This window comes from Pelodiscus sinensis, chromosome 16 (genome assembly GCF_049634645.1).
Source record: "Pelodiscus sinensis isolate JC-2024 chromosome 16, ASM4963464v1, whole genome shotgun sequence".
In the NCBI taxonomy this organism is placed as follows: domain Eukaryota; kingdom Metazoa; phylum Chordata; order Testudines; family Trionychidae; genus Pelodiscus; species Pelodiscus sinensis.
The window spans coordinates 3966885-3985227 of record NC_134726.1 but is presented as its reverse complement, the minus strand read 5'-3'; the positions used below and the strand labels follow the sequence as shown (position 1 = coordinate 3985227).

Below are 18343 nucleotides of genomic sequence, written 5' to 3'. Positions count from 1 at the left end.
CATTTATTTTCCAAGCGACCGCATTCGTACATGGCCGATTCTGACTTCCTTTGATGGGGCACAGAAAAGGCCAGTATTGTAACTGGAAACGCTCTCTTAAAGACGGGTGCATGCCAATCGTGTGGTTTAATAGGTTTGCTATGGAAAGTGGACACCCACTTTTCCGTAGGCTCTGTGTAACCAGACAGGTTACGAGGCCATAAATGCCTCTCTAAAGGGGATTTACGTCCCTGTGCGCCCCCAGTGTCCTGATAACCTGGGAGAGCATGAAGACTGGCTACAAAACAAGCAGCTTCCTTTGCAGTGGGCCCAGCGTCATGCACCCAGAGCTGGAGACGAGTCTTGGTCTGCTCCACGTCGCTAAGATCCTGTCAGGCAGGCCCGTTATGTTTTGCTTAACGCACCTCCCCAACAGTTGTCCTGCATGTTTCAGGACAATTTTTCCCAGGGCCCTTCACCCCACGCTGACTGATTATGCCATGGCAGCTGGGACTGGTCATTTTCCAGCTACCCTCAGGAAGTTAAACAGAGCCCAGTGTTTCAAGAACAATAGGGTTTTGGAGACGAGGGAAATCCAAGGAGAGCGTTACCTCATCGTCTTTCCAGTCTGAAAAATCAATCTTGAAGGAAGGCAGGGAGAATTGCTGGCTCACCCCTCTCTTGTAATGGACCGTCTCCGACTGGAGAGAAGGATTCTTTGTGCTGTATCTGGAGAGGGGGTGAAAAAGAAGACTCAGGGTAACAAGTGATCGCTCTGTGCTGACGGGAGGCAAGGCATTCCTGCCTGGAATCGCAAGGGGCTGCTCTGAGAAGCGGAGCTGGCCGGGGCTGGCAGCCATTCGCTCTGCACACACAAAGGGGGGAGGGGGGAAGGGAGCTCAGGAGAGGGAGACAGCGCAGGTAGGCAGCCCTGGTCGGAGTTCCAGCTGACCAGTTCCACGGTGGCCTGGCTGGGGATGTTGGCGAATGGGGCAGCCCACAGCACTGCAGACAAGGGGCCCCCTATTGAGCCCAGGCAGACCCCACAGAGCGGGAGCACTGGCACTGCTGGCACATTGTTTAGCAGGCTCGGGTCTTTGGTTGGGAGGCAGAAGCCTGGGCCCCTTCACATGCACAGCGGAGAGCCTGCACGGTGATCTAACCGTGATCAATCGCTCCTCACGTGTGGACAAGACACCGGGGCCCCACCTAAGGGATGGCGTTTAGCACCTGCTAGCGGCTGCCAAGGCAGCTCGGCATCGGACCAGCACGTGGGCCAAGCAGCAGGGACTACGTTGGACACCCTCCTTCTTGCCCCCGTGTCTCCAAGCCACGTGCCCCGTTCTCTTGCGGGGAGAGACACGCATCCTTGCTCTGCAGGCAGTACGACTCCAATAGCTCAAGAGCCCCCCACCAGCTGCACCGATATCAGGCCCAGGGGTGCTGGCCCTACCTACGGTAGCACCTAAGGCGCTTCTATTGCATAGGACCTTATTCTGAAACCAAGGCATCACCTGGAGCAGTAGGGCCAGCTGCACCCTCCAGGCCTTTGACACTTGTCACCAGCTGGGGTCTCTCCCTTAACCCAGGTGAGAAATCATTTCCACCTGGTGCCACTATTTACCACGTCCAGGGTGCAGGGAGGTCTTACAAGCCCCAGAGGAAGCAAACGTCCCTGGCACAAGCTAACGCAGAAACAACCCTCTTTGGGGGGGTTAGAGTTCAAAGCCAGGCCCGAGAGCACAGACCTGTGCGTGCAGAGCGTTAGCTGGCCCAGGAACAGGCTGTTATTCACTGTATAGACTAGCCTCTGGAGGGGGAAACTCGCTTTGCCAGTGCTTGGCACAAACACATTGTAAGAGAGGCAGCAGGGCTGACAGGATTGTCAGGCCCTGGGACAATGCAGGAGGGTCCCCCCCCCATGCTCCCGGAAGGGGCGGAGCCTTGTGCAAAAGGGGCAGGGCTGGGGACGGCCAGCCCTCAGCGCCGCCCGGACCACTCCCTCCCTCGGCCCTCAAAACTGTACAGAGCGCTCTGGCAGCGATTCTAAAGGGCCCGGGCTCCAGGTGCCACCGCCGGCCCTGGCCCTGACTCACTGGGGAAACTGTCCTCTTTGCCCCCATCCCACCGGTGGCCTGGGGAGAGGAGCGGCAGCAGCTCTGAAAGGCCGTGGTTTGAAAGAGCGGCTGGGCCTGTTCCGAGCGCAGGGGAAGGAGAGACCTAGCAAGGGAAGTGAGGAGGGGAGGAGCGCGCCTGAGGCGAAGGTGGACGACAGGACAGAGGTGTGCGGTGGGTATGGGTCGCGGAGGAGAAGCCTCGCGAGGAGATCTGGATTCAGCATCTTAAAGGGGCTGGCTGGCCATTCTGCGATACAGACGTGGCACTCACAGCCAGTCAGGAACGAACGGGCCAGCCGTGGCTGGGCAGCACGCTTGCGTGTTCCACACGGCGATCTTCCAACTGTCTCTGCACCAACGAATCAAGGGGCACAAGTCGGGCATCAAGAATGGGAACATCCAACAACCCGGAGGAGAGCCCGTCGGACACCCAGGAACGGCTTCCAAAGCCACCTTGCTAGAGTAACACACCATCAGGCCCAGGCGGCGGCGTGAAATGGCAGAGCTGGAATTCGTACGCTACTTGACACTGCCAGAAGGGGTCTGAATAGGGCCTGGGAATGGCTCGCTCACTGCAGTACGGCAGTTCCCCTTCAGGTCCTCTCACCGTAACCGCTGTTGGAAGTAGGTCACATCCACCCTGGCTGAATTACCCTCATTGGCTCTGAGCTTCCACACAGTAACGTGCACATGTGGATATCAATTCCAGCCACACTGAAGCTTCCACTTCATATGAAGCCCATGAAAGCTTGTACCCTAATCGATCTGTTAGTCCTTCCGGTGCCACAGGACTCCTCGTTGGTTTAGCTGACAGCGCCACCCCCCCGACATGTGGCCCAGGTACTGAATGCCCAGCATGCTGGAAAGGGATGACAAGGCTCCAGAGAACACGACAGCCACCCCCAGCTCCTGTGGAACCAGGCGCCCTGCCTCTGCTCCAGCCAGGAACATGACGCATCCCCCACATATTTACACAACAGCAGTCACCTGCCTTGTGCTTTCTGTCTCGCCTTCAGAGCAGAAAGCTTCCCGGATCGCCATAGCAATGCCTGCGTTGCCATGGCTGCGCGGTACCGTTGGCTGCTCCTTCGATGCAATTTTCACTAGCTAACCATTCGGTTCCAATGTTGGGGGGGGGGTGTATAAAGGAGGGGATGTTCTCCCCCGAGTCCACAGCAGGACAACTACACCGCTCACCCACTGAGCACCCACGAGGGTTCATGCTGTTCTGACACGTGACCAATCCTAAGCTAGCCCCGGCACACCTACCATTAAAGGGCACCCCCCCAGGGACAGTATCTGCTCATCTGCCCTTACTCTCAGTCAGGCCTATACTTTCAAACCTGGAGGTCTAAAGTTAGGCTCCTATCTCCGCAGTCAGGTCCTTTGGACTTAGGCGCCTGATTGTCAGAGAAGCCGAGCACCTACACAGCCTGCTCCTACCAGTGGGAGCAGTAAGCTTGATGAAGAAATCACTTCTGTTTTGGGCCTCCCCAGTTGGGAAGTTTGGCCTCTGCTCTCCTGGGGGTGAGCACAGCATAAACGCCTGGGGAAGAACAAACTGAGGATGGCTTACCCACCTGGCCCAAGCCCAAAATTACATGCCCCAGGCAAGTGGGCGCGCTGGCGTAGTTCCACTGGCAATCCATTACCAGACGCTAACCCCAGCTAGGAGAATTTTGCCAGGCTGATCAGGCAGCCAGTAGAACCAGTCGTGTATGTGCGTGTGCAAGACTGAGTGTGCAAATAAAAAAACAAGCCGGGGCACTGCATTCAAATGTGCTTTGTTTCTTCTTGCTGGAGTAGTTTCATTGTAACGATTTATGACAATACTTCACAATGTGATAGAAAAACACTCGGAACAGTACAGCATAAAAATAACAGCGCCCGTAATGGGAGATCTCACTGCCACCTCTGTTATTAAAGTGCGGTGGGGAGGTGGGAAGTGACAGATTCTTTGTGTATGAATTATAGGGTACGCAGGTGAGTGTGGTTTTACTTACCAGAGTCAAGTCAGCTACAGCGAGCACACGGTGTCCCTGCCTGATCCTTTCCATCAACAATGTCAAAGAATCAACTCCACTGGCAGCTAAGTGTTAACCGCCCCATCAGGCCGATGAGGAAATTGACGCACACAGAAGGAAAGGAGGTTTGCCTCCTGGGAGCAGCTCTGGAAATGAAACAAATGCTTCGAATTCCAGTCCCCATCCCCAGAGTTCATCGCCAGCCAACTCTTAAGACGAGATAGAGGAGGAGACGGGCGACCCCAGCCATGCGACCGTTTGTCCTTGTTGCTTGCACAGCATTTGGAGCACCTCAGACGAGACCTGCTAGAGAAGGCCGGCCGTTCTCAATATCGCAGCTAGGAAGACGTTTTATCGATGGGCACAGGTACCTCCGCATCGACTGCCAGCCAAGTTAGCATTCCGCACCAGTCCCACACTTAGAATGATCCTGCTTCCAAAGCCTCCCCGTACTGCCCCCAGGCCGCCTGCGGCTACAAGGAGCACCTCCAAAGACAACGTCCGAGTGTGGGGCTGCCCCCTTTGGATTTGGAACTTCAGCTCCACTTGTAAACCTCATTGTAGGCCACTTGCACTGTGGCCTGGGCACTCGTGGATTTTCATGCTGCGAGAGGCAAGAGATGGGAGAGGCAATAGTGCTTTGCTGGTGTTCTGAGCCCCAAGAGTGGGCATGGATCTGACACCCCTTCCCCCACCTGCACTGTCTCCTTTCCCTTCGGAAAGGGATCTGCGGTCACCTTTCCCTTTCAGATGTCAGCGTCCCGCATCAGGCATAGGCATCGCTTCAGTGAGATTTTATGGGAAGAATAAGCTAGACAAGTGTTGTAATCAGCTGAGTATGAAAAGCCAGACCCTCCAGGTCTCTGTCAGAGGCAGGCAAGACCCTTGCAGGACAGGGTGTCAGTGTTTGGGGTTTGATCCCGTTCCCATTTCTTGGCCACGCCTGACCAGGCGACAGGTTGCCACATCGTGCGCTAGCATCACTCGCCTTCCTCCGAGGAAGAGGCATCGCTCGTCCACCCACCTCCGAGGAAGCCTCCCCGTTTCAGAGATCCACATCCACTTACAAGGAGAAAGTGACTGGTTTTCAAAGATCTTGCTCTCCCCTGAACTACATAAAAATGGGTCAGACCAAAGGTCCATGTAGCCCAGTGTTCTGTCTTCTGACCATGGCCAATGCCAGGTGCCCCAGAGGGAATGAACAGAACAGGGAATCACCAAGTGATCCATCCTGTCACCCATTCCCAGCTTCTGACAGAGGCTAGGGACACTATTCCTGCCCGTCCTGGCTATTAAGCATGGAATGACCTATCCTCCATGAATCTATCTAGTTCTTTTTTTAACCCTGTTAAAGACCTGGTCTTCACAGCATCCTCTGGCAAGGAGTTCCACAGGTTGACTGTGCACTGACTGAAGAAATACTTACGTTTGTTTCAAACTTGCTACCTATTCATTTCGTGACCCCCTAGTTCTTATGTTATGGGAACAAGTAAATAACTTTTCCTTATTCACTTTCTCCATGCCAGTTGTGATTTTATAGACCTCTATCACATTCCCCCCCCACTAGTCTCCTCTTTTCTAAGCTGAAAAGCCCCAGTCTTTTTCATCTCTCTTCATATGGTAGCTGTTCTAAAAGTGTTGGGCATTTTGGTCTGAAGCAGGGGCTGAGTCTAAAACACAGAACAGCTGCCCACACTGGCCCTTCAGTTTAGATGGTAGCACCCAAAGCAATGGGGATAAAGTATCCTCAGTGATCGTACCCTCCAGCTACTGCCCTAAAATGCAGCTCTCCACTTTGAGGTGTCATAAAAATGCAGCCGAGATTTGGGTTGTATCCGCCAGAACTCGAAGAGAATAAATCAAAATAATTACAGGGTTTGCCCTTACAGAACTGCTTGGCAAAGCTAAACTCAGGGCTTCAAAAGAAGGTTTTTAGTAGCAGTGTGCTAAATCCACAGAAGCAGAAACACCCACTTTAGGCAGCTGCACTAGCCCCAACACGTGCTTACAGAGCCGCCGCCACCATCGCATGGGAAAACATCTTGGGTTCAATTAAAGCCGTTCATAAAGTCGATATTTGCAGCTCTCTTCTCCAGATCCCTGCTCTCTAGCACATCCGCAGGACGTCAGGATCTTGGCTTCGGAGGAGTCCACCAGCTTCTGGTGCAACCAGAAATAACCACTACCACCTCTCGCAGGCCCTCATTATTGTCCTTGTAGGGATGGGGAAACTGAGGCACGGCTGATTTGCCCAAGGGTCCGTGAGAGGCAGGAACAGAACCTAGCTGTGCAGGACTTTATGAGGGAAGCTGGCCCTGCTGCACCAGTCTTAGCGACACAGGACTTCAAGAACCCAGCCTGTCGAGCCAAGATCTTTGCTAGCCCTATAGTCACAGACTAGCCAGGATTTCGAGGAGTCTGCCTATATCCTGCCCTGCTCAGGAGAAACTGGGGCTGAAGAGATGGGTTTTCAAAGCTTCCCCAGGAGGTGCCACAGCTCTCTAACAGGAGCTAATTTATTACTTTGCACAAAGAGTGAAGACAGCTGCAGGCTTCGACAAAACTAGAGAGAGTCTAGACCAAAATCCCAACTCTGGCCACCCTCCAAGGGCGGAGGAATTCACATCTGGATAGGAACATGCAGCCTTTGGCCCCATTTCTAAAAATAACGCTCATTGATCATGAGCAGGATGTTTATACTGTGCCTAAAGCATAAGCAAGTCTTTGAACATGAATTCTGTTTGGGGTTTGTTTTTTTTCTTTAAACATCAGTAGATCACTTATCTGACATTACACAAGTTTCCTCTGAAACCCAGGAGGCTGCAGAACACAATTGAAGAAGCCCTGAATGCTAACTGCAGAGGCATGTCAGACATCAGTCAGGGATCTACATGAAGCTTCTCCAGCCTGCAGATTTCAGTTTGCAACAAAAGATTCTGAGCTATTTAAACAGAGGGGTCTAAAACGAATGCCATCTGGGGCACTTCAGCAGCAAGTCACCAGACCCCTGAGTATGTACTTAAATTGCATGAGAAGGAAGAAGATTACAGGCAGCGGAGGTCTTTAAACATGAAGTGTGTCCCTGGAGACTAACACACGCCAAAATCTAAAACTCCGCCTTAATCAGACACAGCCTAGACAGATTTCGATTCAGCACTGCATTCTGGGACTTGGAGTCTCCACAGCTCTATTATACGGACGAGACAAGCCACACTAAACTTCCATTGGCCACTCTCCCCCCACGCCACCCCAAACAGCCAACTGTGGGAGCGTGCGCCAGCTGGAAACACACAACAGCATTACTGCCTAAAACACAGCAGAGCCCCTTCAGCAGGATTAATTTTATAAGGTGGTCACTTTCGCCGCCACCACTGGGGTTGACGGCTCAATGCCTCATACATTTTTCCAGCTCACAACCCTTAACTGGCACTCGTTTTCACTGCACCGACTTCAATGACCTCCATGTCCCAATGAGAAGGGACATCCCCTTGAAATCTAGTCCATCACAAAACATGAGGTTACACCTTCAGGAGCTACACTTCGCATCTCCCTGACAAACTGTAAGGCAGTGTTTCTGAAACTGTGTTCTGCGACACACCAGTGTGCCGCGAGGCAGTCGGAGGTGTGCCGCGGAGAACAACAGAATTAAAAATGGCCAACTTTAAAGGGGCAGGTGACTTTTTTGCTCAATAACTTCCCCCCCCGACCCTTCTCTCCTCCCAGACCCTTCTCCCTCCCTCCCCCCAACAAAATCCTTGGTGCTCCCCATTAAAAAAAAATATTGTTTGGTGTTCCTTGGTCTTAAAAAGTTTCAGAAACACTGCTATAGGGCTTTCGTTTACTATTCCCTACTGTGCATGGAAAACTAACGCAACCAGCTGACAGGGGAAACTACTAAGATACACAGGAAGAAACTAGAAAGGAGAAACCTTGCTCTCGCTCTCTTCTGCCTCTCTGTGTATGAGGAGAGACATTTCAGACAGACTTGTGACCTGTAAGTTGCCAGTGCCCCTTTAAATCTCTGGTTTCCTATTACTTACACTGCCATGCCACTGATGAATTCCTCTGTAGCCTGGCAATAGATTGTGATAGCCACACGGGCATCGGCATCAAAGGTGAATTCTAGGCTGTACAGGACTTTCTGCTTCCCGCTCTCCTCAGTAGGACTGTCTAGGTCGTCTTTATACCTGCAAGAGAAAGCCAAAGAGTCAGGACAGACATTACAGATGGAAGAGACGTACTGTCTCACCTGCTTCATCCCAGAGGCATGTTACGTTTTGCCCAGGACAACATCAACAACTCAAGCAACGGCTTATGTGTCACTACCGAGACCCACTGATCCAGCAGAGCTCACGATCTGGAAAGTTTCTCTGCTATTCAGTCTAAAGTTCCTTGTTATCTGCCTCCGTTCAAGATACAACCCATCCAGTCACCCTTTTCTTGGGAGTAATCCCTAATGGCTTACACCTCACTGAGATGAACATTTTAAGCCAAAATGAGGAGATCTGGCCTCAGAAAGCAGATGAATCTCATCCAGAGGTTATCTAATGACAAAACGCCTGCTTAGGGATGTTACATTTAGATTAATGGGCTAATCGAACAGTTGATGCAATTTGCTTCAACTATTCGATTAGTCGAAAAGGGAGCCTCTGCCTTTGAAAAGGGAGCCTCATCTTCAAAGGCGAAAGCACTGCAGGGAGCACAGGGCCAGCAGAGGACTCAAGCAGTCCCCAGCTGGCTCCGGGCTGCACATGGCATCTCAAAGCGGCAGCGCCACAGGATCTGGTCCCGGGCTCCACACGGCGCTGCCACTTCGAAGCACCCCTTCTTCCCCGCCACCCTTGCTGCCTCTTTCCGATAGAGGCAGCAAAGTGGGGGGAAGCGACTAGTCAACTATCTGATAAGCATTTGCAGGTTATTGACATCTGTCAGCTGACCAGGCAGTCAGTCTATTCAGTCCCGGGGCATGAATAGAAGCAAAATGAAGTTATTTGCACTGTGGGTAAAGGACAACACCAAGGCCGTGTGGAAGATTTGGTGACAAAAGTACCGTTGACATTCATAAGTCGCCAAATCACATTTACACTGCCCCCCTCCATTGACGTGTCGTGGCCCTGTTAACTTCCCCATCAACAGGAAGAGCAAAGCACTGTGGGTAAGCCATTGAGATGCATCGAGTGCCTGAGTTCCTTACGTGCCTGGGGAAAAGTTTCTTCTGCGGATCAGTTTTGACGGGGTTGCCTTTTAAATGCCAATAATGATCCTGAGCTTGCTGCCCAATCCTGGCCTCTAGCATCCTACCAGTAGCACTGTGGGTGGGAGGCGGCTTGGCTAGGACAGCCTGGTGGACAAACCATTCAAGAAGGGTTGGCTAGCAAATGGGTTTTTGCCCAGAATCCTTACGGCTCCATAGCACCTGTAGATCTTCTCACAAACAGCCCCAGAGGGAGCGCCCTGCGGCTAACCAGAATACACTGGAGATGGAGCTAGATGCTACTTAAGCAGGATGTCTCCAGAGGAATCCACTGAGATCAACGACTGCTGCTTTCTCCAGACAATACCAACAGAGCCAATTCCTTCTCCCTGCCAGGCAGAGCCTCTGGGCCGAATCCGGTCCTGGCTTGTCTTGATCAAGGAGAGACTGGGGCTCTTCCCTCCAACGCAGGAGCTGGCGTTGGCAGTCCAACCACAGTGCCCCCTTGTGGCTGACATGCTAGCAGGGGTTTGTCCCACTGGGTGAGAAGGGCGAACCCCAAGTCTCGCAGGCCAGATCAAGGCAAGCCGCGGACCAGAACCGGCTTGCCTTGCTTTAAGGCATCAATTATTTAATATACAAACTGCCAAATAAAGATGAAGTGTCGTCAACCAAGCAGTGCAGGGACAGGCTAGAGCAGTGCAGGGAAAGGCTAGAGCACTTTGTATTTCTTAAGTGCTCCGCTATCGGGGCGAGTCCATAGAAATCAAGCAGGAAATGACTGAGCTTTCTCCGGGGGTCGCCTAGGTCAAGCCAGGAACTTCCCACTCGCTAGAATAAAAAGGACCAAATCAGGAAATAGCTGCCATTCCGAATCCAGAGCTGCTGCAACGTACATAAGGCATCCAAAGGAGAGCGAGGCCAGGCAGCCTTTGCACCTGCAAAGGTGGACGCAATGCTGGAGGACAGCATGGTCCTACACAACTACTTGGACTGCTGGTTAAGCTGTGCCCATTCAAACAAACGACGATCATACAGCCAGACGCACAAGTACGTACCTGGGAGCAAGGGATGCAGGCACAGTACCCAGGATGTGGGGGTTAAGAACGGGATTTAGGGATCGGAGTGGACAAGCTGGAATACGCGCTCCTGGTAGGATGCGGTGGCCAAAAGGGCCACTGTGAACTCGGGATGGAGGAATGGGGAGTGGCAAGAAGGAACAGAGAGCATTTGCATGGCACCAGAGGGCTGGTGCTAGAATGTGACCACCAGGTCTGGCACCTGCATTTTAAAAAGAACGTGGAGGAAAGTGGAGAGGGCGCAGAAAGGAGCCCCACAAATGATTCCAAGACTGGAGAAAGTGCCCTATAGTAAGAGTTAAAACACTCCCCCTGTTTAGCATTTCAGAAAGATTGAGGGGTGAACCAGGATCTCCCTAGTAAGAAAACACTGAGTACCAGCGAGCTCTTCAATCCAGCTGAGACAGGCAGAGCAAGAACCAACAACTCAAAGCTTAAGCCAGACATCTCCAATGGAAATAGTTTATTATTAAATGTGTGACCTATCTAGCTCTTAGAGATCTTCTTTGATTAGTAAATTGCAATGTGTTTCACAATGTCTCTTGAGGGGGAGAAACATCAGCATCCCCATTTACAGATGAGAAACAGAGGCACCGAGACTTGCCACAGGCCACATATGGAGAGCAAAGCAGGTCCCCCCACATCCTGTTCACCATCACCCTGACATTGGATTGCCTCCAGTGAGGACAATTAACCACTGCAACAAACGCCCAAAGGAAGTGGTAGATTTTCCATCTCCTGATGTCTTCAAACCCAATCTGGCTGCCTCTCTGGAAAATGCTTTAGTAAAAAAACTGGGCTCAACACAAGGGTAACTGGGTGAAATGTGGCCTATCGCACACAGGTCAGACAAGAGGATCTGACGGTCCCTTCTGATCCCTGCCCCAAGGAGTTTACCATCAGATTCCAGAAGTGATACAAGCGAGAGAGTATCATACACCATGTGTATGTGATGAAGGGAGGAGAGAAGAGAACCGTGTGGCTAGGGTTGTCCCGTGTCCAGTATTGACCCGGACAGTCCGGTATTTTTGTCTCCTGTCCGATAAAAATATTCAGAAAATACCGGACACGTAAAATGTCTGGTATTTTCTTATTTTTTTTCCCAGCCAGGGGCAAAAATACCAGACTGTCCAGTCAATACCGGACACCTGACAACCCTACAACACAGTCAGCAATTAGGCCCAGCCCTCCCATCCTCTGCCGCTTACCTGGTTCTGCAGGGCAGCTGTCTGGCCCAGAGTAGGGAGGCAGGCAAGATGGCCACCAGCTGCCAGTTAGGAGAGGCAGAGCCCAACCCCTCCTGTTTTTAAAGGGGCCATGCTGGTTTTTAATTTTTTTTTTTTGCTTAATAATTCACTGGGTCTTGTGTGTGCGTTCAACAACTTTGGTCCTCCCCCCTTTTTTCCATCTGGCAACCCTACTTGTGGCCCCCAGAACAACCTCGGCCGCGTTGAAGGAAGTCACGTGGGGAGGAAATAGCTCTGCAGCTCCCAGCGATGCCAATGAGAGACACGTGGCAGCTGATTTTCTGCTGGGCACCTCCAAGTGCCAGGGCGGCTTTGATGTAAACTACGTCCCGGCCACGTGGGTCCCTAGGTTTGTCTCTCTTCTCTGAGCTCCTCTCTTGGAGGCAGCAGGGCTTTTACTTGTGATCCCTTGGCCTGCCAGTTCGCAGCCTGAGCTGGCAAACCAAGCAGGAGCCAAGTTACGGGAGCAGGACAATGCAACAAAGGCGCAGGCATCAATTCCAAACAAACAGCTGCTTGGTGCCTCCATGTGCCAGTGACTCGCTCTGGGCAGACTCCCAAACCACAGGCATTCCCACTCAGCTTCCCTTTGCCCCCATAAGCTGGGCAAGTCCCAAGAAAGCAGCAGAGGGCAACACGAGCCCACCAGGAGATGGGACCCTTCCGCACACACCCTCTGCCGCATGACAATCTCCCTCAGAGCTGGAGCTGCCGTCCAGGTCTGGTGCTGCTGGCCTAGGCGGGCTTGACACGGTCACACTAATTCTCAGCACAAGGAGGAGAAAATGTGTTGCCCGGGGCTTTGCATGGTGACAACCTGCTTGCCACTGCTCTCTCTCCTGGGGGGGCACAGCAGCCAGCAGAGCTCCTGCCTGGAGCTCACAGTCCGGTTACGAAGAGGCAAAGCAGGCAAGAATTGAAGCCTTCAGTGTTACAGTCTCCAAGAGAGACCAGCCCTGCCCCTGCTGAAGTTCGGACAGGGAGTCGAGGCCTGGCAGGAAATAGGAGCTCACACAAGACCGCGGTTCAGCAGGAACACTCGAGAGGGGGACTCTCTCTCCGCCACGGCCATAAAAGCTTTAGGGCTCGGCCATGCTCAGAACTTTGCCCACCAGCCACACAGGGCCAGGAGCTGGACAGAAGTTTCCTCAAACCCTCCCCAAGGCTCTGACCTGTCATCTAGAAGGAACCCCTCCACACCCTGACGGGTGACAATCCAGCTAACAATCGGGAGCCAGGGAACACCCAAGAGCTGGTGGGAGTTTTAGTCACATTACACCCCAAAGTGAGCCAAATTCAACCGCACGTCACAGGTCCAGGAGAGAGAAGAGGAGACTCTCCAGAGCAGAGGAACCAGCTGTTGGTCCCTGTTCGGGATCACAAAGAAGGCCCCGAGGGGCTCTCACAAGTCCAGTGGGCAGCACCACACAAACGGAGACCGTTCCCTCGGGAGAGAGGCCGCTCGCCTTGCGCACAGGGCCATTTACTGGGCGATTCCTGAAGCACCTGGGGCGCTAGTACGCCGAAAGCGACCACTCACGAGGAAAGAAAATGGTGCAGTGCTGACCATGCGCTGGCACTGACCCAGCCCTGGTGAGACCGGCTGCCGCATGGGACGCCAGCTCTGGAAAGCAGATAACACTACCTACCACCAGCATCCACACGGGCTCCTCACTGCACACCACAAAGCCTCTGAGGAACACACGCAACCTCTACTCCCCGGGAAGGCAAGCCGGGCTCATTCTCCCCTCTCGAGAGATAGGGAAACTCTGTCACAAAGCAGGGAGGAGACTTGTCCATCAGCAGCCAGCGACACAGCTAAGATTAGCATCTGATTCCCGCATTAGCAGCAGGGTCTTTCGCAGCTGCAGGACTCAGCAGTGCAGACGTGCTCCCGAAAGGCTATGCCCTATTTCCACAGCGAGTGCCGGTCCGATGCACACAGACAGACCCTGTGGCTGGAAGAGCCAAGCAATCTTCAGAACATGGACGTTTACAAAAGATCACTACCTGCGTGGGCGCTTCTTCCTCCTCCACCTGTCCAGCTCATTCTAAGACCACCCCTTTCCGGTTTTTGACCAAAGAGACAAACCAGAGTTTGGAAAGAAACATGTTGATCAGTTTCAAGAGTAGTTTGCATTCGTCTTACCCCTTTCTACCGAGAGGGGCAAGGTGGGCAAGGTGACCTCTTATTGGACCAAATACTAGCGGTGAGACACACGCTTTTGAGCCACACCGAGCTCTTCAAGGCTGGGCACTTTACTCCCAGCATCCCAGCAAAATGCCGGGTAGATTGCTCAGCAGAAGTAGTTCCCCTAGGTCCTATGAGCGTTCCAGGAGGTCATAGGACACACAGAGAGGGTTAGTGAGTTACCGATTGCCATAAATCGGCTGCCCATTCAGTCCATGATTGTCAGTCTCTAGGGGTATGTCTACACTACCCCCCTAGTTCGAACTAGGGGGGGTAAGGTAGTCATACGGAGTTGCAAATGAAGCCCGGGATTTGAATTTCCCGGGCTTCATTTGCATAAAGCCGGCCGGCGCCATTTTTAAATGCCGGCTAGTTCGGACCCCGTGCCACGAGGCGTACAGCTAGTTCGGATTAGGAAGCCTAATCTGAACTAGCTAGTCCGTGCCGCGTGCAGCCGCGCGGCACGGGGTCCGAACTAGCCGGCATTTAAAAATGGCGCCGGCCGGCTTTATGCAAATGAAGCCCGGGAAATTCAAATCCCGGGCTTCATTTGCAACTCCGTATGACTACATTACCACCCCAGTTCGAACTAGGGGGGTAGTGTAGACATACCCTACCAGAGTAATAAATTCAAGTTCCCAGCAGCTACCTCTACACTGCATACAGTATATACCAAGGCACCCAAATCTTGCTCAACGAGGACCTGGAACGGGCAATCTGCCAGGAAGGCAGACATTTCCAGAAAGTGACAGAGTGTCCGAGGGCTCTATATGAAACACTCCGTCCAGCAGCCAGTCTGCGTGCTGAGACCTACCTCTACCTCCTCCAGGCTCTATACCTGTATTAAACGAGCACGCTGCAAGCGGACTGTCAAACGCCACAGCTGGGCTTAATCCACAGACCAAACTCCAGCTATTGCTGCAGTCAAGCCAACTGCAGAGCAGTGAGAGAGAGTTCGGTTAGACCATCCAGCCTCTCTCCCTACAAATGCAGGATACGGTCACCTGAAAGCATGCGCTCAAGTAAGACTATTTTGTATCTTAGCCAACAAGAAAAATCTCATTTCTTCACTACTCAGCCCCCCTGGCCTGGGCCTTGCATTAGGGATGTTAAATATCGGTTAACCGAATAGTCGATTAACCTCATTAATTCTTATTGGTTACTCGACTGTTCTATAGTCCCCAGGGGTGGGGCCGGCAGCCAGCCAGTGCGCTCTGGCCCCACTCCTGAGGAGCCGCCTGCCACAACACGCTGCTGCCTCTGTATCAGAGGCAGCAGTGCAGGGTGCTAGGCAGGGGCTGGGCCGCGAGGGAAGCCTGTTTAAAAACTAGCTCCACGCGGACCAGCTGCCTGTCGCTCTGCACGGATACAGAGGCAGTAGAGTGTGGTGGTAGCAGCCCCTGTCCCAGAGGTGGGGTGGGCTGAGCTCCCAGACCCGGCGCGAGCTGGAACTGAGACAGGCTGCCTGCCTGCCCAGCTCCGAATACAGAGCTGAAGTGGGGATAGGTCCTGGACCTGGCAGGAGCCAGGACTGAATCAGGCTGCTGGCCAGCCTGCTAAAAAATGTACTGGCAGGGGTGGGGGCGGATGCATGTAGTCTACAGCATGAACCTATTACATCCCTACCTTGCACCAAGAACAACTTCTAACCCAAAAGTTCAGAAAGAAATCGCTCTGCAGGTTTCGCCACAAGACTGATGTTTTCCATCTGGGTTAATGCTCCCAAGTGAGGCCAAAGCACCACTGCTTCCTACATCGTAGCATCGGTCCTACTCAGCCTCTGGAGAAAGATGCCTTCCTTGTGCTGGTGGGAAACGCTGATTGCCTGACCGCCCCGTGCACGCGTGAGCCCTGAACATTCTGAACACACGTGGGAGTGGCACTTTGTGCACTGAAGAGGAGGCGTCCCATGTAGGTGGGCCTCCCCCTCTGCCTTCAGAACCACCGTTTGGTCAGTAAAGGTACCTCACAAGACGGAGAGAGTCTTTGCGGATATTCACCAAACTCCTCAGCGTCTTCACAGGCTCGTGCGGGGCTGGTGTGACGTAGGGAAACTAGAAGGAGAGGCAAAGAATCGCTTTGTTAATATACCAGCATGGGAGTTAACTCTTTCAGCAAGATGCAACCTACCTAGACACATGCACGCTGTCGGAGACTGTGCCCGTGTCAGCGCTGGCAGCCAACCGCAGCCGGCACTAACCAGCGCTCCCCTGGGAGACTCAAGCTGAATAGGCTGTAGCAGCGGTTCCCAACCTTTCCCAGATGGGGACCCATTTGGACAATTCAGGAAGACTTGGTGACCCAAGGCAACTCAAAAACGGGGGGAGGGAGGGAAGAGCCACCCAGGAGACACTTGGCGACCCTTTTGAAATGGAATGGTGACCCATACTTGGGTCCCGACCCATAGGTTGGGAAATCGTGGGCTATAGAGACTAAACCGTCCTCTTCAGCTCAGCAGCAGTGCCCACAGCAGAGCGTTTACACATGGCAGGAAACAGAACAGAACCCACCCTGAAGCTGCCTGAGCTGTCCCTGCTCGGGGTTGCGGGGGGGGAGGAGGAGGGAGAGGGAGAGGGAGAGGCGGCCTTCTATTTCCAGAGCTGTCAATGCAGCACTTCTCGCCACAACCAGGCATCCAAATACCTCCTAGCTCCTGCACGTCTCCTCTTAAATTGTCTGTCCCAGGCAGGAGCAGACACCTCTTCATGCTTGTGCTTTTTGCTCCCACCCTGGAAAGTCTGGAATTGGTTCAGTCTAACACAGCTCTCCACCCTTTATTTGCTCAGAAAGAATTCCACACTCTCCTAAGTGATACAGCACACACTCAGCCAGCTGAGCTCTGGGCCTGCTCAAAACAGGGACTTCAGAAGGAGAGACCCTGGGGGAAATCTAGGGTTCACGGCAGGCCAGTCAGAGCCGATAGCCTCAGAGGTACATGCAGAGAGGAAAAGGCAAAAGGGGGTATGTCTACACTTGCACCCTCCTTCGAGAGAGGGATGCAAATGAAGACATTCGAAATTGTAAATGAAGCCGGGATTTAAATATCCCACGCTTCATTTGCATATTCGCATTATGGCGCCATTTTGAAATAACAGACACTGTTAAGACGCAGTTATTTCGAGAGAAAACCCTTCTCTCGATATAACCCTTATTCCTCATACCATGGGGTTTACCAGTTATGTCAAGAGAAGGGTTTTCTCTCAAAATAACCGCGTCTTAACAGTGTCTGTTATTTCGAAATAGCACCATAACGCAAATATGCAAATGAATCACAGGATATTTAAATCCCAGCTTCCTTTGCATTTTCAAATGTCTTCATTTGCATCCCTCTCTCGAAAGAGGGTGCAAGTGTAGACATACCCAGGTTGTGGACAGGGTCTTGAGCCATCAGGGAGTTAGCAGAAAGCCTGCACTGAATTGATCCCCAGGTCTAAAACCAGCAGGATCCCCCAGGAGGTCACAGCAGTGCAATCTGTTTACAAGGGACTCCAAGGGAACAAACTGGAATCCCGAGCGTGGACATTGTGTCAGAACCACACAGCTCCACAGTCCTGTGCTCTGGCAGCCTGTTCAGCAGTCAGATTCTCTGTTAAAAAACCCAGGGCCAAATAGGTAATTGACATCAAGGCTGTTCATAAGGCTTGAAGTCTGTAGAGACTCATATTTGCCAAGCTTGAGAATCTGGAGTTTCCATCCATGACGAACTGAACCATGCAGCATGGTCAATTGCTGTTCATACCAAAGCAACCAGGGCAGGGAAATCCCTCTCCAAACAGAGCATTCTGCGATTCCATACGGCCGGCCGTGGCAGGACTGCTCAGCTCCTCACTGCCTTGTCAGACACTTGAGAGGCGGGCATTATCCCCACCACGCATACCGGGAAACAGCAGCAGAGACAGGCGGATGTGCTGCAGCGGGGCCGGCTCGTGGCCAGCACACTGCCAAGTCGCTGGCAGAGACAGCAAAGGAACATAGGAACACGCTGGCAGCCCTGTCCAGCTCCAAGACACCACTCAGGCTATGTCTACACTGAGTTTTCTCGGTAAAAAATATGCTGAGGGACTCATTTGCATGAGTTGCAATCTCATTTCTGCCGATCCGTTTTGTGCTGGGCTTTTGCACAAAAACAAGCAGTGTGGACGTTTTCTTTTGGCGCAAAAACCCCTTTTCCCACAAGATCTGTAAATCTTGTGGGAAAAGGGGGTTTTGCGCAAAAAGAAAACGTCCACACTGCTTGTTTTTGCACAAAAACAGACTGGCAGAAAATATGCAAATGAGATCGTGACTCATGCAAATGAGTCCCTCGTGAGCATATTTGTTGCGAAGAAAACTTGTAGTGTAGACACCCTCCTACAGGAGGAGACTGAGGCTAACTGGTAAGCCTAACCCTTAACAGGTGGGAATTTCCGGTTATGGTTAACTGGTGGAGCTGGAGCAAACCCCCGCCTACGTTGGGCAAGGGGCTGCTCCTGCCCTGTGAGGCCTGTCTCGGGGAGGGGGGGTGCTCCAGCC

General features: G+C 52.6%; 1 protein-coding gene across 4 annotated transcripts in view; it reads right to left on the bottom strand.

Annotated features, from left to right (window-relative positions):
- The window catches only part of MGRN1 (mahogunin ring finger 1), a 70478-nt gene that overhangs the window by 35679 nt on the left and 16456 nt on the right, over positions 1–18343 (bottom strand). For all 4 annotated transcript variants that reach the window (XM_075899121.1, XM_075899120.1, XM_075899123.1 and 1 more), the window contains exons 3-5: positions 15797–15885; positions 8161–8307; positions 591–708 (exon numbers count right to left, since the gene is read on the bottom strand). In XM_075899121.1, coding sequence (XP_075755236.1) covers positions 591–708; positions 8161–8307; positions 15797–15885 — 354 coding nt within the window. The remainder of the gene's footprint in view (positions 1–590; positions 709–8160; positions 8308–15796; positions 15886–18343) is intronic.